The 27134-nt window shown below is 39.6% G+C and overlaps 1 protein-coding gene across 2 annotated transcripts in view; it reads right to left on the reverse strand.

Moving 5' to 3' along the window:
* The window catches only part of Znf407 (zinc finger protein 407), a 413369-nt gene that overhangs the window by 98787 nt on the left and 287448 nt on the right, over positions 1-27134 (reverse strand). For both annotated transcript variants that reach the window (XR_013046214.1, XM_042264352.2), the window contains exon 8: positions 17684-17862. Coding sequence is in view for 1 of the 2 variants with exons in the window: in XM_042264352.2 (XP_042120286.2) it covers positions 17684-17862 (179 nt within the window). In the remaining variant the exon portion in view is untranslated. The remainder of the gene's footprint in view (positions 1-17683; positions 17863-27134) is intronic.

Genomic DNA, 27134 nt, shown 5'->3' on the forward strand with positions numbered 1-27134 from the left:
GAGATTGGCAAACCATGAGGGAGCAAGGGAAACCCTCTGTGGAGACAAAGCACCTCGCCAAGGTGAATGGCAGCCTTTGTGAAGAGCAGCAGAGGAAAGGGCTCCTAAAGGAAAGCCTTGAGTCTGACACCAAGTGAGGAGGGCAGCCCCGTACGTCAGACGGAGCTCACACTCTCCTGACCCAGCTCTCGGCACAGAGGCAGCTCACTGTTCTCTTCACTTCCTTCTCTGTGCTCAGGCCACCCTAAGATAACCCTGAGCTAAGGAGAGGTAAGATAAGACGGCATCAGTGTGCTGGGAGACACCAAGTGGGATTCAGAGAGGTGGCTGATGTACCGCAGTTAAAAACAGAACAATGACAGAAGGCTGAGCCTGTCCTCAAGTTAGTGGAACAGCCCTTGGCCCAGAGCTGGAGGAGGGCAGAAGGACCCCTTGAGCTGGGACACGCCCTTCACTCAGGGAGCTCTACAGGGCACACACTGGAATAAACCCTTGTCTCTCTTTTACTTAGTGCAGAGTTTTGGTTTTTGCTTCAGTGTTTTTAAGGGGACAGGAGCCTAGGAGAGTGAAGAATGCTCACAGGCACAGAACCTGTGAGTGGTATGCACCTTCCCAGGTCCTTCATCTATTAGCAACTCCGGATGGTTCCTGTTTACGTGGTATAACATTCCCGTCTGCAGTCTTCCTCCACCTCGCCAAGGCTGTTCTCTCACAGCACACTAAGGCCTTCTTGAAGTCCAGACATTCTCAGGTCCTAGCTCACAGGCCCTTTACTCCTGAGTCCCATACAAAGCCCTGCTCTTAAAGCAGGCATCCTGGCTGCCACGGAAAGCCGTCTTGTGGTTCCTGTGTCATTCCTGCCTCTCCTGTCACAACAAACTCCTTAAGCGCCATGACCACATGTCTAGCTTTGCATGGAACAAGTGAAATCGTGTATTTATTCCACTTTAGCATCTCAGGCGGCGGCAGCGCTGTGGCAACTGCAGCAGAGATCACACGCAGTTGGACTGATTCTCACGGTTTTTCACCATTTCACCAGCACAAGGGAGGGCTCACAGCAGGTGGTAAGCTTGCCAAGGTCATACACCAAGGAAACATTAGTGTTAGCCTCCAATTCAGATGCTTTTCATCACCTTGTGTTTTCTACTGTGCCACGCACAGTCCTGATCTAACTAGAGGAAGGAAGCCTAATTCCTACTCTGTGAAGCTTTAGAGTAGTTCAAACAGCACTTGCTTTTTCTTTTGGTTACAAAAAGCAGCAAAATGTAGAAAACTTGCATTTTTAGGTTTATTGCTTTTTCTGAGAAGCACAAATAGTAAAGAAACAAATAAATAAATAAACCTAGAGACATACACAACATTTAAAATATTTTTAGAACTTCTTAAGTAAATTATGCATTAGTCATGAAAAAAGTCATTACGATGAAAAAAGTCATTATGATAGTTATACGACCAAAACAAAATAATAAAGAAAGAAGGAAAGTGGCTATTTACCAGATAAATCTATGTCTGAGATGATCATACTAACAGTTTGGTAGGTATCGTGTGTGTGTGTGTGTGTGTGTGTGTGTGTGTGTGTGTGTGTGTGTGTGTACACACTTATGGTCAAACACATTTATGTATAGATTTTCTTTTTGCATTTTAAGACATGTATGATCATAGCAGTCAAAATATTCTACAAATTGCCTTTTGCATAAAGCTGATTGCTATGGTTGTAGTAATCTATATCTAATTCTTTTTTAACTGCTATGGATCTGTCCATTGCATAAATAAGTTTTATTCAAACAATTTGTCACGATAGATATACATTTCCTGCCTGTGACTGTTAAGATGACTCTAATATAAAGATCTGAGACAAGTGGCTTCCTGTTTCAGACACTGTAAGCCAAGCTGAAGCATTCACCATGTATGTATGAATCAAAACGTCACACAGCAACCTCTAAGTGAGCAAAGATCAACTACGAAAAAAAAACAACCCAATTTCATTTAGTAAAAGAAAAATCAGCATTATAAATTCCTATTCAGACATGATCTCTTATAAAGATTTGAGGGAGGGTATTAGGAATACTGACATTCTGTGAAAACGCTCATTCTATTAACACTTTGTTTCTCCTCTCTGGCCATTTCTCATGTCTTCTGTATCTCAGAGGTAACCCAATCACTAAGAAGTTTTCTCCATATCACTGAACTATGGAAGAACTTCAAATAAAATGAAATACATGAAGAATTTTAAAATGTCCATTGTATTAATTTTTTAAAGTCTACTTCACTTTTATCCTTTACACTCAAATATTAAGTGTCAATAGTTTAGTTCTGTAAACACAACTAATTCATTAAGTAGTTGTATGTAGGTAAGGGTACCACTGAAACAAGAACATCATTATATATGACAGTTATACTTACTTACGCTTTATTTCTAGGAAAATATCATAGTGGTACCCATCAATACTGTGTTGCAGTTTCAAAGGACATTGAAACACTCTGTCCCACAAGGAAACCCATTAACAGGAAGTAAACAACTCAGAATAGCTCTAAGAAGTTCCGGGAAGAAGCAGGATTCTCTAGGCCCCTTTTCTAAAAATATATAAGCAGTAAAGACAGCTTAGAGTTGCTCAGACTAGCCAAGCTGCCTGAAAGCAGCAGAGACTAGCTGAACTACCTAGAACAAGTTTTCAACCTGTGAATCCTGACCCCTTTGGGGTTGAATGATCCTTTCACAGGGGTCGCTTAAGACCATTGGAAAACACAGATGTTTACATTATGATTCAAGACAGTAGCAAAATTGCAGTTATGAAGTAGCAATGAAAATAATTTCATGGTTGGGGGTCATCACAACATGAGGAACTGTATTTAAGGGTCACAGCATTAGCAAAGTTGAGAACCACTGGCCCAGAAGGAACAAAGAACAGCTGCACTGCCCCTTAGAGGTTCCGATCAGCAGAGCCACCTGGAAAGGACAGAGCAGCCTGTGGTGTTGAGCTGCCTGCAGGCTGTCAGCACACTTCAGGTTTCCAGCTGTTGTGAGCTGTCACCTATGCTAGGATGAGGTTTGGTGCTACAGTTGTACTTGAGTCCCTTCTGCTGCTGTAAGTAACTCCTCAGCCACACTCCTGTAAGTAACAACAATAAATTCCCTGGTTCCCCAAGGTGGATGTTGGTATATCTGTAGTACGGTCTGTTGTGGGCTCCCATATGAAGTGAGTTACCCCAGGAAAAGTCTGACACACAACAAATAAGTAAAGATTTAACTACAGCAATAAAGGTATGCTTTCTCATATTTCAAGACACTCACTCCCATGAGTCAGTCCAGGTTTAGAGGAAAAAGCAACAGCGAGGGGAGAGCAATGGGAAAGCCTAGACAATGTTCTAGGGATGCTGATAAGATGAACGGATTTTTACAAAACAATTGAGCTACTATGAGATCAAAATGTACATTAGAGTCTAAGGCCCCTCAGGACAGAAACACTGACTTCTCATGAGTCTAAGGCCCCTCAGGACAGAAACATTGACTTCTCATGACTGCATGTACACTGAGCCTTGGACCACGTTTGTCCTGGAATGTCAACGCCATCTCTGTACTTTAATGATTATTTTCTCTTCTCAAGTTTTCATAGCCTAGCCAAGGACAAAGGAGAGCTGTCTGTCTTTGGGAGGGGGGCAGCTCCTTATCCCTATTTGCTTGGTACAAACACAGCCGACTTCTTTGTGAATTGATCATTTTCTAGAGGTCATTCAGACCATAACTTTCAACCCCGGCCACTGTCCTGATGGTCCTTCTTAGGAAATTGGACCCAGTGGGAAGAATGTTTGCTCCTTCTGCTTAGCCTATGGGTTAGCATTTTCCTTCTCTTGTAGTTCTTAATTCCTGTAAGTAGCAATTATTTAAGATACATTTAGAAGGTACAATCTACATTCATCCAATAAACCTAAATATTAAAAAGGACAGAAAAATTCAGCATGGTTACTAATGATAAATGGGCCAGCGTTTCACATCTGAAAGGGCCCAGCAAAGTGGCATATGAGTAAATGGAGGGGGGGAGGGGGAAGATTTAAAAAAAAAATTGGGCAGAATTAAAAGGGCATACTATGTGTCAAAGAGACAGAGCATTTTAATTACAAAAGGTTAATATCATAGCCAGAGTTGAAACATAGGTGGAAAGATCACTCTAACAAATATTACCTAAAAACCCACTCAAAGGTACTATATATGGAAGGTCCAAAGTTTAGATTTTTAACTAGCACATGATTAAAAAAAATAGATCAGCACCCCCCACCCCACCCCCCACCCCCGTCTCACACAGACACACTTTTTACAGAGTAACCTATCTGACTTAAGAGCCACTCCTGTGCAAAACCCTGCCAGGAAAACTGCACCAAGTGTGTGGACGCGACAGGAGCTAAGGCACGAGAGAACACCAAGAGCACTGAAGTCAGGCAGTCCATTGGAGGGCTGGTGGTAAATGGCTGGGACAAACACAGGGCAATTAGTTCAAAGGACAACATATCCATGACACACAATGCCAAAGCCCTCCGTGTTAGTTAAGTGGGTAACAATGAGCTTGCGTTCCTCATCTACCACCACATACCTGATTAAAGACACTATTTCCCATGGTAAAGAGTTCAAAACAGGAAAATAGCTGTGACTGATCCAACGCAGTTGCATAATACTGAGAATCTGGCCTTTGATTTCACCGATTACCTCCCAGTTGTAACAACAAAGGAGAAAACTCAACATATGCTTAAAATATTGTACATGTACTTAAACCTTATGCTTAAAGTGGAGTTTCCCATCTAAGACTAAACTTGCTGCATTGGGCCCTCTTTTAACACTCAGAGTTATGGTACATCTAATCCCTATAATAAATTCCTTACCCCTTATAACCCATGTGGTTCTTCAGTGAGAGACTGTGACTGATAAAGCACTTTGGGTGGAGTATCACATATAACATTGCCAATTATCTTTTACAAAGCACAGCATAATTACTGAAGGCTGGCTTCAAACTATACTACTAGTCTGGAAAGTTTGGGTCAGCCACTTTGTCTCAGTCCCTGACCACTGGATTGGGAGCAGTTGTAGCATTGGGTGCTCTGGAGATCAACTGAGGCAAGACTCATAAGAACAACATAACATGGAGCTAATAGCAAACACCTGCATCACTCAGTTGTCAGCTACCACGTGGTTACTTATTGAGAACAACGGAGTTCCCTTATGTTCCTTCCACACAGATAATTGTGCGAGTGTGCCTTTGAGAAACATGTTAGGCTTTGTCCTTACACATCTTATAAGCAACTGAGCACCTGTTTGTGTAGCTGCTCAATTAATGTCTATTATCTGCAAGGCAAGGAGCATCCTTACTTGCTCACTGTGATACTTGGTCTGGAATGGAAGGTGACACTGTCAGTTTCATGTGAATTTTTCATACATGCACAGAGTTTCATCAATATCCACAAATGTCAGCAAAAATTAATTTTCAGCCACTGCAGATTTTTTGCAACATGTATGGCAAAGGAAAAAGTAGAAACTAAACTCACAAACAAAGATGTTTTCAAAACCCTGCTACTCATGAAGCTTAAAAATTCATTTTCTTTTCTTCAGACATAGCAACAAGGTTTTTGATTAATAATTTGGACATAATAAAGAGGTTTTGATTACTGTATCTTTGTATCACTGTGAGGGGTCTCTTCACGTTCTAATTCACAGGGAAACACTACCTCACAAAGACCACTGTGTCATTCATAGTTTCTAGATGCCTATGGCATCAAGGTTTAGTTATAAGGATTCTATGGGGGTTGCTGAGCCTGCGGAAGAGACTATCCATTCCGGGGAGCTACTGCAGGAACAGTACAGCTCTAGTTACAGAACACGGATGCAGTGGGGTGGAGATAATGGTTCTTTTTGTTCTTTATTACTAAGAGAGATTCTAGTAATGGTCCTGAGCATGGAGAAGTGAAGTATAACTAAATACAAATACTCAGATAAAATGCCCACATAAATTATCATGCTACATTTTAGTCCTACTTCAAGCAAAACATTCAATTTTACCTGTAGTATGATGATAAAATATTGTTTCCTACAGTGAGTGAAAATGACTATGCATATAAATGTAATAGAAGAGTCTGTTGACATCTTAATGCCCAGAAGATGAACACACCCAACTTGATCTTGCAGCAAATAATGAAACACACAATCCTAGATTTGAAATGCTTTTGTCAAGGTAGGAAAGATATTACAAATTCAATACCTTCAAACTGAACATAAAGCATCTAACATATTTTATTAGACACAGAGAAATTGAGGTGAAAATATAATAAGTACTAAAAAGAATTATATACAAAAAAAGTTACTTTGTGGACTTCGTCCTTGCTCATGGCCAAAGACTCATAACCTGAAAGCATTTATCATAAACCCATTTCTTCATATTTTCATTGTACTGGGGGTAAAAGGCAGAGTAGAAAACATCAAAACAAGACAGAATCCTAAACTGTCACTAGGCAAGTGCAAAGAATTATCCTGGTTTATTTCTCTTCCTTCTCTACATTTTATCACATCTCTATGATCTAGGTTTTCAACCTGTACTCTGCACACACTTGTTATTGACCCTGGAGTCTCCTGTGCCCACTGAAGACTCCAGTCTATCATCTCACTCTTCTCACACTGAGTTCTTACAAGATAAAAGTACTTTTCTACTTCCCTTCATACATTTAATATTAATCAATTATGTGTTATACAAGTTACTATATTACCATTCCTGAAATACACAGGACCTCAGCTCACTTTTAAACAGCAAGAACACTTATAAGTTGAAAGAATTTAATACTTAAATGTGCACAAGAAGGACAACAGTTGGCACCTATTTTATTTGGTCTTTGATTTAAATGTGAGGTTTGCTCTGTCTAAATAGCCAGAGAAATCTAACAAACATAAACCAAACACAACAAAAATGTCATAGTTTAGTGTTGACTGGATGCTTAATAAAAATGTCAAATAGTCAACAAATATTTCTTATATAAAGGATGCTAGAATGTGGATTCACTTAACTATTGGATGAGCAGAAATGGTTGAGTTTTGGATCCTATTAAACAACAAAACATCAAGTGAAATCAAACATTAAACAGAACACAAACACATCAAGAGAACTATGTCTCTATGATAAGATATAAACACTTTTTTTTATAGCAGACAAAGTCATGTTTCTTAAGAGAATAAGAAGGAAAAATGTATTAAACTAATAATGGTTAAAACATGAATATGTGAGCATTGTTAACGGTCCAGGCTATCTATGTTAACATAAAGTTCAACTTATAACATGGCCCTGTGTCAATCAAGAGGAACACCTATTGATGTAATTGAAAACAACATAGAATACAGAGTAGTTTTTAATTATGTATTTATTTGTAAAATGATTAGAGAATTTAATATAAAGCGATGTTCTATTTTAAGTACTTTACAAATATTAACTGATTTAACCATTTCAAGACACATGGTATTAAGAAAGACTGATGGCACCTTGAGCCCAAGCAGCAAAATAGTCTATTTTAAAATTTAAAACATGGATTTTGTTTAAGACAAAAAAATCCAAATGTGTCGCAGGTCAACATCTGGAAGGAAAATGGCACTGTAACTCACTCTAACACACTGACACTAGCAAGGAATGTACTGTGGATGCTAAAGTTGTGCCCAACATGCATTCTCTTCCAAAGAGGAAAAATTCAATTTTATATTCCATGCACTGATTGAACTAATCTATGCTACTTGAAAAGAAATCTTGCCTTTTCCTTTACAAACAGGAAGTCACTTATGCTAGGTTTTTATTTTAAGCATGCACTAAAATTATGAGTCTTTAGAAGAAAGAATGACTCGCTGCCAATCACACTGACATGCTACTCAACAAATGGCACTAATAGCTTTGACAAGAGTGAACGTGTCTGAGCAGAGCTTTTTAAGAAGACTCTAGACCAGCCATCAAAAATACTGTTTTATTGAGTTAGGCCTACGCTATATTCTGCTACAGTGAAAGCTATTAGGTGATTCAAATGACTACTTTAAATGATGAATTTTCTTCTATTAAAAGAATGTATCTAGGTGTTTTTAATCTTACTTAGAAAAATGGAAAACAATAAGAAAGTGAAAGAGTATTTCAAGAAGTTCAAATTTCCTTTTTCCTCAGTAAATTAATTTTGAAATTTTATTTAACTGACTTTTATATTACAAGTATTCATTAACATGTGCCATATAACATGTTTTGGGTCTATTTAATTTTAGAGGCTCACGGCACTTTGTGCAATTTTTGTTCTGATTCTTTCTTATTTCCATTGCCCTCTCCAAGTATATTTTCTATGGAAAGTCTAAGAAAGCTAGTTTTCAGGGTGTGTAACTGTGTAACTTGTGGCATGATGCATATTTACTGAGTCTCTTGAGGGAAGGAAATTCAGCCACATGCCATGACATAGATGAACATTGAAGATATTGTGTGAAAAGATAAACCCAGTCATAAGAGATGTCAGAATGCTCCTACCTGCATGGAAGGTAGAAGATGCCCCTGATCATATCATTTCTTCCAATGTTTGATTTCGTAGTATCATACTTCTTCACTACAGTCAGAAAAGCAGTTAATACGTAACAGACAGACAGACAGACAGACAGAAATAGTCATAATTTGTTCAGACAGAGATACTGAAACAGAGATACCTAATATATTGCTTACATGTGTAGCAGTCTATGACAAATACATAAACCAATGATAGCAATGAAGCTGCCTAACACCACAGTTCTCAGAAGGCATCTCTTGTTAAATGACACATGACTACAGTGTGAATACAAAAATATGAATTAGGTGTGTATATTTTTGTGTATATTTTTACAATTTCAAAACCCACCAGAGAATAATATCAAAAAAGAAAAAAAAAACAAATTTCTTACTCAAAGGTATACAATTAAAGAATACCAGTTTCACTGTGTACTATTTTCTCAATGCAAATATACAGACTTAATTTCAATTTTCTCTAAGATTGTTTTGAATTGCATTGTAAGTTCCCCTCAGAAAGTCATGCAGGAAAAGGGAAAGGCAGGGATAAATCAGACAACCTCTTGACAGATTTAAATTAGATAACAGAACAACGAAGAGGTGAACGATGTAAAGCTGAAAGGAAATGCATATATTCAGCTATGGCATTTTGAGATAAAATTAAAAACTCATATATACTTAATTTTAGGAATTGCTATGCTAATATAAAGAAAATGGACGAAAGAAATACTGCTAACTTATTTTGAACAGAATTACAAAGACAATTAATTGAGGAAGGTTAGTGCTTTCAACAATAAGATAACATTTTTGTAGAAAAAAGACCACTACCTATATTTCATATGTTATATAAACCATGACTCAAAATGAATCAGAGGACTGAATGCAGTGTGAAGCAACTGAAGAGGCAACAGACTGATTTTTTGGGCAGTTTCAATCCATGGTCTTATCCCCACTGTGTTGTGAGCCTATGGAGCACCATGGTGCAGATGGCAAAAGAGGTGCTTACCTCATAGCTGCTGGGAAACAAAAAGTAAGACAGGAAGAGGCCATGGGTAAGACACAGGTTCCCAGAGGATGCCCGAAGTGATATAATTTCTCCCCCCAGGACTTATCTCCTAATTGCCCATTCTCTATGCAGCTATCAATGGATAAGCCCACTGATGGAACCAGAGCTCTCAAGATCCCATCACCTCTTTATGACTGGAGTCATCAGCTGGGAAACAAACTATTAATACATAAGTCTTTGAGGGTATTTCATATTCAGACATAGCCATTAGTCTCCAGTCAAAAGTGAATTAAAAGCATGAGACAAACTTGGAAAATAATGACTTTATAGTATTTCATTTTGGGTTTGGTATTTTCCCAATGTGTCATGATGCTGAGTGTGTCTCTGTATTCTTACAGGGCACTGGCTAATTCTCTTTGAAGAAGAGTTCTTCTAAGTTTCCTCCAATTTTAATGAGGACATTTGCTCTGCTATTGCTAAATGTAAAAGTGCTTTCCATACTCTGAATCAAGGCTCCTTATAAGACAGAGATGCATATTATTTTCTGTCTTTTTGTAGGGTGTCCTTTAATTTTTGATAATGTCCTTTGAAGCACAAAGTTGTTTTTAATGAAGTTTTAATTGAAGTTGTTTTAAATGAAGTTCAACCTATTTTTTTCTTTCTTTCATATTTTGTGCTTTTAGTGTCATATCCACAAAAGCCACTGCTTAATCCAAAGTCACAGAGTTCTAAACTCAAGTGCAATCACAGAGAAGCAATGGATAGTATGTTCACAAGAATGGCCTACACGTCTGATAAGGATGTCTAGAAACAGAAGCATACAAAAGTAATGCACACAACTGGAATACAAAGGCCATCTGCAAACCAAAGGAGACAGGATTCTTAAAAAAGGGATCAACTTTAGGACCTGGTTAGGGAATGCTCAAGATGAGCCTAGAGCACAATATGATGCCAGAAAATACTTTCAAAAGATAGGTACTCATTAAAAAAGAAAGAGCCATTTTACAGTGGAGGAATCTGCAGGATCCAGTCTCATTCTGCTGGTCAGGTTACCATTTCTAGCTATAACAAATTTACAGCCTCAACAAAATCTTTCATGAACATTAGGCTAACTCAAAATAAAGGAAGTTCTAACAATGACTGGCCCTATCTATGTAAGTATCAAAGTCATAAAAGATAAGACGTGTTCACGGACCAGAAAAAACTATGAAGACATGACAGCCATAATGAATGCTGGCCCGTGGGATGAAATCTAGTGAAAATAAATAAATAAAGGATCTGAGGGAATAAACTGGTGAACTCTGAACAAAGAATATAGTAGAGAAAGTGGTATTGTACTAATGCTAATTTTGCTGGGTTTTGTTGTTTTTCTATGAAAGTATCATGGTAAAATTTAGGGATGTTTAATGAATTCTATTATTCTGTACTTTTGTGTAAATTTGAAATTACCCTACAAAACTTAGAAGTTGCGCAATGGTAATTTTACTCATTGCAAATAAAAATGAATGAAATTGTGAAAAATAAGTTAAATTTTAAATAAATTTCAAAGATAGTTACATAATATATCTAAATTTCTTTCATGATTTGAAAATTCTGTGGTGCTTTCCTTCATTAAATAGATTCAATTAAAGCAACAACCTGTTACGCACAGCTAGTGATAGGCCCTGTCAACACCTACAACATTTGTCTCATACACAACCACTTTTAATTGGGACTGAAGTGACGGTGTAAAAAGTTTTTAAATAAGATTATATTGAATACAGTCAGTAAAAGGTCTATTAAAAAGTAAAAGGTGTATCAGTTATCTGATCAGCTCATACTGTTCCCACTCAAACCTTCCACAGTCAATTTCCCCTTAAAATTCTGATGAATGAAGTTGTCCTTGGGGATAACAACAATTTTATCTCCCTTCTCTTTTATAAAACTTTCTTAACTTTCAGAATCTAGTTTCCAAATGCTGTGCATGCTGGTTCTGATTAGATTAGAATTTAACTGTGAGGAGACAGGTAGGACACACTGAAGGAAGTTTTACTGTGCTCAGAATTACACAGGCCTTGAAGGTAAATGAGGATTCAGCCTTTTCTGGATAATATATATATATATTCTAAAACTTTTAAGACCCTGTAGCCAGCAATGAGTCTTTGTGACTCAGATCTATCCCATTAACTGGACGAGTTTCTATGATTTTCAGATATTACCTATCAATCCTATGAAGAGGAGTTAATGATAGATAACATGTTGATAAAGGTTTATTTTAATTGTGTATTCTGGCCGGGCGGTGGTGGCGAACACCTTTAATCCCAGCACTCGGGAGGCAGAGCCAGGCGGATCTCTGTGAGTTCGAGGCCAGCCTGGGCTACCAAGTGAGTTCCAGGAAAGGCGCAAAGCTACACAGAGAAACCCTGTCTCGAATAAAAAACCAAAAAAAAAAAAAAAAAAAAAAAAAAAAACCAAAAAAAAAATTGTGTATTCTGCAGTTACGATGCAGCTGAGAAAGGAAACACAGACTGGCCGAAGGACTTGATGAAAGCCACACATCAACAGGGTCAACACCAACACTAGCTTATTTGAGTCCATCTTTCTACTTTCTTCTGTATGAGGTAAGGGCATCAGAGAAACCACTGTGCAAATATTCACCATTGCGGATTTAAAGTTATCATGCAATTTTACTTTCTAATACAGATATTCAGATAATCTGAAATCTGGAACTACCCTCACTTTTAAGTCTTCCATGGTAAAACTTTGGTTAACTGGATATTTTTCAAAATTCCTTTACACGCAGGATTGGATTGAATGTTGACACATTGAAGAAGGCAATCATAGATCTGATTCAGCCAAACTCTGGGCTATGTATCCTTAGGCAACTTAACTACTGGAAGATCCATTTTTAAAAATCATTAATTGAAACTCGTGATCATCAGAGATTTGTTTTTGAAGATTTAATAGCCTGGTGGGAAGCCTGGAACTATTATTACTGTTCCTCTTTCTTTCTTTGTAATTAAAAGGCAGAACATAATCTGTGAAAAGAGATAACTGCAGCACTGGCCACTTAAATAGAAGCCACTGGGATTCAGTCTGGGCTGGCTCAGCTTTCACAGTCAGTAGACTCCAGCTCTTCTCAGTACTGAGAAGGAAGTGAGGGTGTGCCAGACAGACAGCAGAAAATGTTTCTCTAACACACTGCTCCACAGTGCTGAACATATAAAGAGGTCTTCATACACAGTGCAGGAACATAAAAAAGAAAAAAAAAAAACCCATATTTACTCTCAAGCATATGAAGCACTAAATTTTTTTTTTTTTTTTTTTTTTTTTTTTGGTTTTTCGAGACAGGGTTTCTCTGTGTGCACTAAAATATTTAAGGGCCTATCAATGTGAGGTTTTCAATAAAGAATAATATTATTGAATAGAAGAAGTGGTCGTGAGTCCACAAGCCTGCTTAACTGATCAGTAAGTCATATACTCACAGACAAATATCAAGGAACGGGATTTTCCTGGAATGCCAATCACAGCACTAAAAACCCAGGCTGATGAAAACAGCCTTTCTGATACTGTTCATTCAGCGACTACAAAGAATGCAGTACAGTTCATCCGAACTTAGGAACCTGAACAGGCAGGAGGGCAAAGGGAAAGGTCAGCTACCAGAATACCAGAGTGGCCATTCGAGAAAGGACACAGAGGACTGGTTACAGCAGAAGATGGATGCCAGGGCATATAGACAGCAGTTTGGGAAGAACAAAGACTCTTAGCAGCATTTAAGAAAATGAACTGATGACTGGCTGAGAAATTCCCATCCCTGAACTGTTAATTATTTTAGGAAGTCTTTTGTTAGAGTGAAGAACTAGGAGACTAGAAAACAAGGAATCCAGTCTGAAGGTTAAAAAGAAGAGGGAGAGGCTGAAAATTATAGACCTGTAAGTCTAGCATCTATATTAGGAAATAAATTTGAGATGATACTCATGGATGAGCTTAATGATACATTTGGAGAAGTACAATTTAATAGGAGTGAGTCAGCATGGATTTACCAAAGGCAATCATGTCAGAAAAAATTCCTTCCTTTTTATGTTGAAGTAATAATTGGTTTTTGTAAAGGAGAGCCAACGAAAAACTGTCAGGGTTTGCAGAGCTTGGGACTTTTTCATAAAATAAATCACTGTACAGGGTGTCATGACACGTGTCAGAGCATCAAAGTAACAACCGGTAAGAAAGGAACAGGGTGGAGACAGAGGGCCACAACCCTGGGAAGGACTGCCCTCTGCAAGGCTCTGCAGAGCTGCGCACACAGACCTGACGAAGGAGAACTCCGGTGTCTGAGGGAGGACACCTGCATGTGGAGCTCAGAAGACAAAGGCTGAAGCTAGTTTACCTCAACAGTGGTCGATTAAGCAAGTGGGCTGGGGAAGGATATCAAATCCAAGTATGAACTTGAGTAGAATTAAAAAATCAAGTAAGTATAGCTTAAATGGTACTGAATTAGTTATAATTAGAAAGCAAGACAAAAGGACATGAGGTTTTGATAATAGTCAAACTTCCCCATTCTAGAGTTGAATAAAACAGACCATGAAAATATAAAAACTAACTTAGAGAAGAATATGAAAATATAGATTTGTAAAGACAACACAGTAAACTCAGAACATATCACCCTGTATAGGCAATGATTCAGGGTACTATTTAAATGACTATGTCTTAGTATGTAGAACTAACGAAAAATTAACTTATATATGATGAAAAACACGACATCAGAAAACTAAAAAAGAAAAAAGAAAAAAAACAAAAAAGGAAAGTACCAAATATGTCTCACTGCTTAATCTTTCCTGAAAGAGCACACTGCTCTCTCACTGCCTTCAAGCTTCTCAGTTTCTCAAAGATAAGTGTGAACTCCAGGCCGGCCACCTTCTCCTGGGGCTGAGGTGAGACTCTTGCCTCCGCAGCGGGAAGGAGGGTCAGCACAGTAATGACAGTTCTCTAGTCCTGCCATGGAGCTCTCGTCATCTCCAGTGATGCCCTCTGCCCCCATCTCCCTTTCTCTCAGCTAAGTTTACAGCATGCTAAGATGGAGCTACTGAAGAGAAAAGAACACACATGAGGAAGTGTGGTCACTGCGTTGCCAACACATACACTCAGCTCTGTCTCAAGGTGCAGTGGACATGTACCAAGTTTACTTCCAAGGAAGAGAAACGGCCAAGGTGCAATTGTTGAATCTGTGAGATAAAAGTCAAGGGACTTCTGAGATGAAATACATGATCAAAAGAATTCTGACCACTTTAAATGGATGCCAAAGTTGGGGGACTAATGTGATTACAATGTCTCATCCTAGAAGTGGGCAGTATGTTTGTTAAAAAAGTACCGACTATGCTTGGCTCACAGGAGAGCACCAGATGAATGTCTACCGAATGAACACAGTCTGACCCGACTAGTGTTAAGAAACAGAATAGAGCAGCCATGGACACCTAGAGGAAAGCACACCCTGAGGCTAGGGCAAGAGGCTGATGCTGCCTATGATTATATTTCACTCAGAAATTATTCACAATGGACTTTTTGTGTCTAGCTTAGTTCATCCAATGATATGACTAAAAGATTTATATACCATTGCTGACTGTAGCTTTAATTCATTCATACATTTTCATTGATGCTGAGTATTCCTTTATGCTAACATATAATATTATACACTCTACCCCATTCCTATATGTGTAGTTTTGTTTTTGGCTAGAGTGAATATATCAAGTTACATGAAATATGAATACTAAGTAAAAGATAGTGTTTTATGTAAAAGATTACCACTGAATACCAGATTAAAAACAGACTATCATGTGCTGCATATAGGTTAGCTGGTAGGGCTAGACTACATGAACACAAAATTATGGCAAGAGGTAAAGCTATTGACAGAAAAAGAATATTTCATTATCATAAGAAAATATACAGATATACCTCATCATATATGAGTTTGTATGTATGCATGTGTACATGTATGTATGCATGTACGTAAAACATCCTAAAATTCTATGTATCCAGTGATGTATCTTTAAAAATTGCAAAAGCCCAAGTTAACAGAATGAAGTCACTGGATGAAAATACACTAATCTACAATAATAGGAAATGTACACTAAGTTTCCCACTAACAGCTGAGAGAAATGATATTTAAAAAATAAAACACAGAGCAGTGAGTGGTAAGAGGCTCAGATGGTAAGAGCACTCGGCATGCAAGCTGGCAACTTGAGTCGGATCCTTAGAAGCCACAGCAGATGACCCCGACTCCTGAAAGCTGTCCTCTGACGTGCAGGCCTGTGCTGTGGCCTGCGCACACACTTCCCACCTCTCCCCAACATCACACACACACACACACACACACACGTGCCCTCACAGTGGTGCTCAGTGAAATGAAAGGGCAAACACCCCGGCAAGGACACAGGCACGGCAAACAATGCGATGAACACACCGGATGAGGCTGAGCAGGGAAAGCAGACTCTCCTCCACTGCCAGCCTCTAACCTCTCACAGGCTATCTTGTCTACTCATGAACACGTACCGTGTGCTGGACACAAAGAGGAAACTAAGGCCATCCATTCATGAGCCTCATGCACACAGGGAAGTGGAGCAGTTTCATCAACTCTGTCCACAGCCAGTGAGACATCAAAGCCTACCCTTAAGTAGCGTCTAGCACCACTAGTACATGGGACATGTGGTCTGCCCTCTAGTCTATGGGACTCGTCTATGGGACATAGAATGGACACAGATGCCATCTGTGAGGAGCTTCCTCCTTTCTTTGACAAGAGACACTTCCCGTCAGATAGAGTCCATGGTAAATGTACAGCTTAGGTGATAGCAGAGAGAGAGAGAAGAAGGGGGTGGGGACATTCTGGGCCAAGCAGCTGGGGGAACAGTCACATGGGTTCCTCTAGGCCATGCAGTGTACATGCTTAACCCCTTCTAGGTCAGTACGTCCAGCACCTCTGCTGTACTGCTTTCATGCTGATGGAGAGCCCAAGGGTAGAGACAGTCAAAATTGTCTAAGCTGACATTATCTGTTTGTGTGAACTCTAGCTGATACACAGATTTTAAAATGTCTAAGGTGCCAACCTCACCAAAATAGAAAAAGTAGAGACCTTTGCTTTTGTTTGGTTCCCGAAACATCCCTGTATACAACAGAGCTCAAGAAATCAGCAACCCCATCATTACTTTAATATATAAAAACATTATTTTAAACTGAGAAAACTGAAAGAATATACCAGTACCAAACTTGGTACAGACCCACAATGTCATATGCATTAAGTTTATCCTAACTTAAATTATCCACAAAGTTCTCTTTTCTCTGATGTGGACATCATACGTGCAAAAATACATATCTTAAAACAGCCCAGTTTTTATAGAAAGGCCTTCCCTTGGTTTTCGTACACACACAGCTTGGCTTTACCAACCATGCTTATTATAGTCCTGTCCACAGAGTATCTGAGCTAACCTTTCCATTGCATGCATCACACAACGGCACCCTCACAGATGTATACTAACTAATCCTTGGCATGGTAAAACCAGTCTGTCATGAGCCACATGGGCAAAGTGAGAAGCAGAGGTGACTAGCCGTCAGCTTCAGCAGACCAGGAGACACTAGCTGTGTCTTCACATGGTGCTGTTAGGGCCACATCCCAGGACACTTCCCTACACTGACTTTAGGGGTGCATGCAGAGTCTCCTCCCACCTTCCTGCCACGGCTTGAGTCACTTGCCCAGCCACATTCATCCAACTTCCAGGCTTTTATGGGAAAACAGTGGAACAAAGAATACAGTGGAACATTTTAAATCATAAATACACTGAAAGAATTAAGCTCTATCAATTAATAAAAACAAAGCTCAAAAGAAACTCTGATCAGTTTCTGACTATGTTTTAAACATTTGCTGTTAGCTTTGATGCCCAACAATAATTTTGTTAGATTTGCATATGTGATTAAAGTAGGTGAAAGGGCCTATTTCCATACAGAGTGGGGAAGGACCATGATGAGCTTCCATACAGGGCCAGAAACAGACCTGGTCAACACTGGATTCCATTTGTAGAAGTCACAGTTATCTACAAACAGCTTCCTAACTACTGTAGCAAATGAAATGAGATCTTGTTATTAAAAAACAAAACAAAACATAAGCACTTTAATGGTTTCCATTCCTTACCAGCATGCAAGTACGCGAGGTCAGGGTTCTCAATGTCAGGATGCTGCTCTTTTAAGTGGTTTCGAAATTCCACGGGGACGTTTGTCCCATAGTCACATTTTGGACAGTTGTACATCTTCACACCTTCATGTTTGCCAGTGTGTAAAATGTGTTTGCGGATATTCTCAGCACAGTTTGACCTATCAAGTAAGAAAGTAAATGGAATTAAGTCAAATAAGTATCATTATGCCACAAATGCTGACACTAGCTGCTTCTGGCACCGTCATTTCTATGTGCCTCATGGTAACCAATCAATCACACAGTTAACAAGCAGGATCAGCCATACGATGATGTCAACTCTAGAACCCAGTAGTATGTCCTAAGGTGGTCTTTTGCCTCAGCAATTCAGGTCTATTCAGAGCTAGAGGCACAAAATCCCAGGCTTTCTTTACATTTACTATCAAATGATTCTGGTACTATTTGAGGGCAGTGAAGGTGTTGGCTTCCGCACCAGGACACACCGCATAGCTGCAGAGAGGTACCAAAGGTAAGTCACTGAGCTCAGAGCACTGAGGAAAGGAACACTTATGGTTTTAGGTTCTGCCAGTAAATGCTGCTTCCACTTATGGTGCTGAGAGAAGCTGAAGACAGAAAGGTGACTACAAACAGTCCCTTGATTTGCCCCGTATTAGGGCAATGTGTTGGTCCCACAAAGTTCCCTGTGATGGTGGAGTTTCGGAGGCCAGACTGGACACTATAGTTGATGGCCCACTAGCCAAGGAAAACAGGAGTAAGTAGAAAAAAACAGTAAGACATGCACTGCTACTTCCTCAGAACGAAACCCTGCAAACATCCTTAGAAGAAGGCTTCATGAACACATAAGGCTGAGAGATACCTTATGTCCTGTCACACAATAAAAGGTCAGGGAACACTCTGATGTCTAATGGTGTCTAATTACATCATCATGCTTCCTTTTCATGGAATATGTTAGTCAAGAAGGTGAAGATGGTTATATTATTAGCCTGTGCTATCATTCACGTGTAAAGATAGCGAGCAAGGCTGGAAATTGAGACTGAGTGAGTCCCTTTTTATTCACTCCCAAGGGAAGCTTGGAAAGTACCCTTCAGGCATGAAGAGTGAATCAAACGAGGAACAGGATTTCACAGATAGAGTAAAGGGGTCTCCTACTGATAGATAGGATGCTGAAATACAAGGGAAGGAGAACCTTGGATCACAGTGATAGTCCTGCATTGAATCCAAGCTATTACTGTGGAAAGCTTCTGCCACCACTATGCTCATGATAAGTAGAATATTCAGCAAACATGCACTCCCTTTAAGTATAGTTAGAGTGCTTAATGTGGAAAAAATAAGTCCCTCCAGGCCACGGAAAGCAAAGCTACTTTAGAAAGACACACATCAAAATGCTAATACAGCTAATACTGAAATGCTTTACTCTTTTTACTTTCCAAAATTACTTTAAATTTTACATATAAAAATTGGAGGGGACTGGACCTGCCTGAACTGAATCTACCAGGCTTAACTCAATCCCCCGGTGTGAGTCTTTGCCCTGGAGGAGATGGGAATGGGGAGTAGGCTGGGGGGAAGGGGGGGGGCGGCGGCGGCGGCGGCAGCGGAAGTGGGGAGGACAAGGGAATCCATGGCTGATATGTAAAATTAAATTAAATTATAAAATAAAATTTTAAAAAGTGTAAAAAATTGTTAAAATAATTTAAGACTGAATGTGAGAGAAATAAATGCTGAGAATTATGATCTCAAAAAAATTTAAAAAAAAAATTAATATCACCATGTGTGGGGATAGAACTGGAAATACAGAGATTTTCCAGCTAATTCCAAAATGTTTTGGGCCAAGGCTCGGCCAAGCTGGCTATTAAATGCAGCTTTGAGCTTAGACAGACTATGCATAAGCTAGGTGATAAACAAATACATACTGCATTTCCCTTATATCACACTGATCACTAAATCTGTTTTGCACATGAATTCCCTACTGCTAATCAACAATGAAAAGAAGAACAGCACTGTGTGTGCCACTAGCCTGGCGAACGTGACACCACCACCTGCGCCTGTGCGGTCAGCATTAGTAAGGTCACTGTTACAGCTTAGGACAAACTGCCTTTCACAGGCTCACATGCTGAAGGCTGTTCCTCAGCTGACGGTGCTAACTTTGGAAGGTGCTGTGTACTTTAGAGGGCGGGCACACGTATTGTGTACTTTTACTTTAGAGGGCGGGCACACGTATTGTGTACTTTAGAGGGCGGGCACACTTATTGTGTACTTTAGAGGGCGGGCACACTTATTGTGTACTTTAGAGGGCGGGCACACGTATTGTGTACTTTAGAGGGCGGGCACACTTATTGTGTACTTTAGAGGGCGGGCACACTTATTGTGTACTTTAGAGGGCGGGCACACTTATTGTGTACTTTAGAGGGCGGGCACACGTATTGTGTACTTTAGAGGGCGGGCACACTTATTGTGTACTTTAGAGGGCGGGCACACGTATTGTGTACTTTAGAAGGCGGGCACACTTAGCTGGGTCACTGGTGGTACGAAGAGGCTCCACCTTGCTTTGCATCCCTCTCTATCCAGGGAGGGTTCCTGCATCTCATCCTCAGTCACCTTCCTCCTGCTAAACTGCCTCTTTCACATCAGGTATCATTAGTGACGTAAGAATCACTAGAGCAGTAATTTTACAGAAAATCAAATAAACATAGCAAAGAAAAGTTGATTGCTGAAGTAACAGTCTAGTCCCTTCATGTTCCTCTTCCCCTGTCTCCTAATTACCATGAAGTGAACATCCATGCTGTGCTCCCACTGTGTGACGCTCTGCCTGTCCAAAAGGTCCAAAGCCATGGGTCCAGCTAATCTTGGAAATGTAAACCTTCAAAATTGTGCACTGAAATAAATCTTCTCCTGCTAAACTGCTTCTTCCACATAAAATATCACTGACATAAAAATCACTAGAGTAGTAATTTTATAGAAAATCAAATAAATATAGCAAAGAAAAGTTGATTCCTGAAGTAACAGTCTAGTAAGTGGTTATGGTTTGTTTGGAGAGCCCATTTGGATTCAAGTACATTAGAACAGTTCCTTTCACATGGCAATTTCCAGCACAGTACACAGAAAGAAAGGACTGCAAAACCACCCAGATGTACAGACACCCTTGAGATCAGGCTAAAGGTAGCCCAACAACACGAATATCCCCTCTATGTTAGTAAAAATGAAGAAGATAACAGGGCCAAGGTTCCAGAACGAAGGAGCCATAAACTACTTGTTTTACTCAAGTGAATAATGAACTTATACTGAGTTTATCACTCAAACATCACTTTGCCTGATATACATATAAGGGTAATTAGCAAAACACCTTTCCTGCAGACTGGCTGTACGAAGCCATACTACCATGGATATATGTGCATGCAAGATGTCCTCTGGTCATCCCCTGCTAAGAACCACAAAGCAAGCACCTTGAGGACAGAAGAGGCACAAACTGAGGGGCTAGGACTTTCATCTTTGAATTCCTCTCTTTTGTCATCAGAATCTCTATGTGCCAAAGAGTTTATTCCTGCCCCCAACTACTTCCCTCTGCACCCTGTCTTCAGCAAAGCTAATTTATGAGGAATAAAAATTATTAGAAATGTGCTAAGGAGTTCTATGCATACTTTCAATACTCAGATGAGCTCTCTGTCTCACGTGACTGAGGACGAGATCCAGGACACCCTCTCTGGATAAAGAAGAATGCAAAGCAAGAAAGGCATAAGCACTTGCCCTGGGATAGAACAGGACAGTTGAGGAACCCTGGTTCTGGACCTGCAGGAAGATGTGTTCTACATCCCATCCTCCCGCTGGAGATACTTCTAGCCAGTAGGCTGCTGAGGGGCAGAAGACTTAGGCGTGAGGTCAGGCAGCCCAGACTCCATTTCCAACCCATGGATGCCTACCAACTTTATGGAGGGCTCTGTGATCTAAGACAAATGCTTTAATTCTGAGGTCCTGGTCCCTTAACTATAAAGTAAGGCTAAGAGTTTCAAATCACATATACCTTGGATTTAATCTTCATAGAAAGGCAAATGCCATGCACACAGTTTCACCAGGATCCAAGAGTGGTTCAAAGCTGCCCGTTGGTTCACATTTGGAGCCCAGGTCTTCTGAGTTAGCATGGAGGAACAAAGGGCAAATGTGGAGCCCAGGAGCCCAGGCTCTGACACATAGCAAGCAGGTGCTACCAGCAGAAACAAGCCACTGAACCAAGGATCTCATGGAGAATGCTGGCGCCTGTGCCTGTCACTTCTAAACTCAACGGCTACAATTCCAGGTTACAATGACTACCAGGTGGCTCACAGCCGAGGAAAGACACCCGGATACTCAGCAGGAAAAAAAAATGCTTTGCCACTGTGGGAGTGCAGAAGATTTCTTTAATGGCTCCGAAGGTTGAGGTAATCACTGAGGACTTGCCAGGACCAAAACCCCAAATACTGCTTTGTTAAGAACCACATTTTTTTTTTTTTTTTTTTGGTTTTCCGAGACAGGGTTTCTCTTGTGTAGCTTTGCACCTTTCCTGGATCTCACTTGGTAGCCCAGGCTGGCCTCGAACTCACAGAGATCCGCCTGCCTCTGCCTCCCGAGTGCTGGGATTAAAGGCGTGCGCCACCACCGCCCGGCTAAGAACCACATTTACGAGTTTTAATTTTAAATTAATTCTTTGAAAATTTTATGCATATTCATTCCCTACTCCTTCTGGATCTACCCCCTCTCCCCACATAGCCCCCTTCTCCTTCCGCAACTTTATATCCTTTAAATTTTTAATACATTGCTTAGTTAATTTATTGCGTGTGGATGCATCCATGCTACAGTGGGTGTGTGAGTGTCTGGAAGTCAGCCGAGGACTTCTCTCCTTCTACGATGTTCATCCAAGTAATCCAACTCAGGTTCTCTGATATGGTAGTAAGCACCTTTACCTACCAGGCCAATTCACTGGCCCCTTTTGTTATTTTCTAACCCACTGAGTCCAATTTGTGGCTGTCCATATACTCATGGTAATGGTATACCCTTAAAGAAAATGAACTCTCCCTCCCCTAGAGGCTATCAGCTAAAAATAGAATTGAATAAGATAACGGTCTTAGGGTTTCTACTGCTCTAACAAAACACCATAATCAAATGTGGTTTATTCCATTTACTCTTCTACATCACAGGCCATCATCAAAGCAAGTCAGGGCAGAAACTCAAGCAAAACCTGGAGGCAGGAGGTGAAGCAGAGGCCTTGAAGGGGTGCTGCTTGCTCCTCATGGCATGCTCACCCTGCTTTCTAACGTACCCCAGAACTATCTGCCCAGGTGTGTAACACCCACAGTGGACTGGGTCCTTCCACATCAATCACTAATTGAGAAAAATACCCCACAGGCTTTTCTAAAGGCCAATCAACTGTGGTTCCCTTTCCTCAAATAACTGTAGCTTGTATCAAGGTGGCAAAAAAGAAGCAACAAATGAACAAAAGCACCAGGACAATTAATCTTTGTCTGCTATACACTAATACAGTACTATTAAACATAACCTTTCTTTTTTTGCTCATCCCCAAGATGTGATGTTAATCTTAACACCACAACAAAAAGCATAGTATATCTTTAAAAGCCCCCCAGTCTTTAAAAAGTAAAATATTTTAAAAGTCAGTTTCTTTAAGACATGCAAAGTCTCTCTCAAAGTTCAAAGCCTCTGTAAAGCAGCCAACCTCTCTCTAAAATATCCAGTCTTCTTGAGTTTCCAAAGACTCTAAAATCAAAGTGGCTCACTTGTGGACTCGTGTAAAAATCAAAAACCCAAGTTAAATACTTTCTTACTTCATAAAGAAGAACTGGGACACAGTCACAATCAAATCAGAGCAAAGCACAGTTTAACAGGATAAATATCTCTGTGTCCAATGTCAGGGTTGAAGTCATGATTTTATAGTTCCAAGGGGCCTGACAGTCCAACATCTCTGCCTCTGCTGTTCACAGCACACACAGTCTGTCTGGTAGGCTCAGGCTGGCTCCACTCCACAGGTGCTGCTGCCCTTGGCTGGTATCAGATGGTATTGACATCTCCAAAGTCTTAGGGTCTCTGCTGCAACTGGGCTGTGCCTCTCTTGGACTGTCTTCAGGGACACTGGCCCTGCCACAAGATACTAAACATCAATCTTGGGGCTTCTACTGCAACTGAGGATACATCTTCACCAATGGCCTCTCAAAGTACCAAGCTCCAGCTGCTCTTCACAACTGCTTTACTCCTTCAAAAGCATCTGGGTTGACTCTTACTATTACCAAGTACAGCCTTGAGGTCATCATGACCACAGTTTCTGTGTGCTGACACTGAGGAAACACTTTCCAGAAAATTTCACCTCAGTGATGTTGATTGATTCTTAACCACAGATGATTCATTAGTCCCAGTCAACCAGCATCAATGCCCAGCAAAGCAAAGTTTGACTTTTGCAGTGCTGACTTCCTGCTAGTCACAGTCAATTCTTCAGCCCCACAAATTCTTAATTCAAAATATGGCATGGTCTTGATACAGTCTTTTTTTGTTTGTTTGTTTTTTTGTTTTTCGAGACAGGGTTTCTCTTGTGTAGCTTTGCGCCTTTCCTGGAACTCACTTGGTAGCCCAGGCTGGCCTCGAACTCACAGAGATCCGCCTGGCTCTGCCTCCCGAGTGCTGGGATTTAAGGCGTGCACCACCACCGCCCAGCCTTGATACAGTCTTTATGAGACTCATAAACTTCCCTTTAAAACATCACAAGTCAGGCCTCCATTGTCTTCATTACCATCAGCATTATCATCTAAGTTCCCACAACAGCTCATTAAACTCTGCACACTCAATCGATTTTCTAGCAAAAAGTTCCAAAGTCTTTCCATAATACCGCCCTGACCCCAAACACATGCTCAGGTTTGTCACACCAATACCTCATGACATTACCAATTTCTGTCATAGGGTGACTATTACTGTAACAAAACACCAAGAGCAAAAACAAATTTGGAAAGAGTTTATTTTTCTTACACTTGCATTAGTGAAGGAAGTCAGGACAGAGGGCTGCTGTGAAATAATCCATCTGTACACTGTAAATATGTACTGCTCTCATTGTTAATAAAAAGCTGATTGGCTGATAGGTGAGCAGAAAAAGATTGGGCACGACAGTCTGAGACAGAGAGAATGCTGAGATGAAGAGGGCGGAGTCACAGGAGTCATCAACAGACACAGGGAGAAGTGAGATGAGCATACAGTACTAGGAAAAGGTACTAAGCCACATGGTAGGCTGAGATAAAAACATATGGGTAATTTAAATGGAAGAGTTAGCCAGTAACAAGCCTTAGCTATCAGCCAAGCATTTATAAGTAATATTATTTGGGAAATGGCTGCCAGGACAGGAACACTTATGCCTGCAGGGGCCTGCAAGCAAGAACTGGAGCAGAGACCACAGAGGAAAGCTGCTTTCTGGCTTTCTCCTCATGGCTTGCTCACTCAAACTTCACATGTCTAGGAAAGCTGAAAACAGAAAGACCCAAGAAGACTTCTCCCAAGGACTATGGAAAGAGAAAACAACTATAGGAAGGAGAATTTGACCAGCAGAAGTGATGAGAGATTTCTAGGATTTGTGGAGCTGCCGGCAGGTTGTACAGAAGGATCCAGGGATGAAGCTTTTCTGAGTTTTCCTTTCAATTATGTTGTGATGCACTTCTTAGTGACACAGCTGCTTCTGAGTCATCCTTGCTCCTGTAAGTAACCCTTCACCAACACTCTTCATAGCAACCACAATAAAAATTCACTGGTTTACCAAGTTGGACTTTGATGCAATTGTTACTTTGGTCTTCCACAGTTTTCCTTTCTGGGTGAGTAGATGTGTGTGAGTGTTTCCCCATGAAGAGTTTTTCATGCAACAAACATGTACTAAAAGCAATTAGAAGTGTGCTTAAATGTAGACACACTCATATATACACAAAGAAAATCAATTACCTCAAAGAGATGTTGTTCAAATATTTCTGTATGCATACAGTATAAATTCACACTGGTGCTTAGAAAAAGTCCATGAATACTAAACAGTGATTGTCTGAAAAGTGGACTGGAAGGAGATATAGTGATCCAAGAGACATGAGAAACCTCCTCACAGCTAAATCTATTAAAGGAGAGAATATTGATGTGCTATTTATAATTAAAAGATGGAAGATCCTAAATTTATAGTAAAACCAAGAAAAAAATAAGTGAAATGATGTACTTTTGAAAATTATACTTATGAAATCATCATCAAATTAAGAGGAATGGCTTAGAAGTTACAACTAATTTCAGAAAGCAAACAGGACTTATTCTATGCACAGTCATGGGTTAAAATATTTTCTGACAAAACAAATCACAATGAATTCCAGATAGAGAGCATTATATAGCTTCAAAAATTGTATAAGTAGTTAAAAGTGATTTAAATGAATATAGGTACTAAATATCTAAAGAATGAACATAAATATATGATGACTTAGTGTGAAATTGACCTAAATTACCCTAAAGAAATAATCCAAAAAAGAGGAGTGTTTGGAGTATAAACAGTCCACTCAAATATACGAAATATAAGGAAGCATACATCCACATAGAATATGTACTTGTTAGCATACATATATATGCATATATATATGCATATATATGTATGCATGTATTTAAAATTATTATTTTAAAAGACATATTTCTTTGGAATATTGCTTGCCCAAATTATGTTTATAAAATAATCACACACACATATTTTATAAGCAAAGGAATCAATATTATTATATCTGGACCCTTGAGAGTATGTTATTCCTGTCTCTCCTTCAGTTTGAGAGTCAGCACATTGAATCCCAAGGTGATATTCTAATCAGGCATTACATCTGTGACCACACAGGTACAATGATGTCACATCTTCATTTGTTCTACAGCATAATAGGAATGCCACATAACAATCAATGACTCTACTTTTCACACTTCTTTTCCCATAGCATCCTAGCACAAAATCCAATATTACTGTATATAGTATCTGCTTCTTTGTTAAATATTGCTTTAGAGAAAAAACTGTGCCTTTTATTCAAACATAGAGTGTATGTAGGATATAATGAAGGCTGGGATCATAAAGTCAAATATAGATTTCAGCACACAAATACTGCAAAATTTTCCAAATCAAAAACCATAAATATAACAAAAATGTATTGGAAATAATATATAAGATCTGCATGAAAGATTATAAAGCCCTCTTCAAAAAGTTCTGTTCTCAAGATTCCAATAGATGTTATGAAGTACTATGAACACAAAAGTAGAGAGGTAGGGAGGCTCCTTATTCAGGTTAGGACAACACTACACACTGCATTCTACCCATGAAAACTCACAATGTATACTGCAATAAAAATTTCTGAAAGTTTTACTTTCAAAATGTTTATTTAAAATATTTATTTTATTTTTAATTATGTATATAAGCATTGGA

Source organism: Peromyscus maniculatus, chromosome 19, assembly GCF_049852395.1.
Source record: "Peromyscus maniculatus bairdii isolate BWxNUB_F1_BW_parent chromosome 19, HU_Pman_BW_mat_3.1, whole genome shotgun sequence".
Lineage (NCBI taxonomy): Eukaryota > Metazoa > Chordata > Mammalia > Rodentia > Cricetidae > Peromyscus > Peromyscus maniculatus.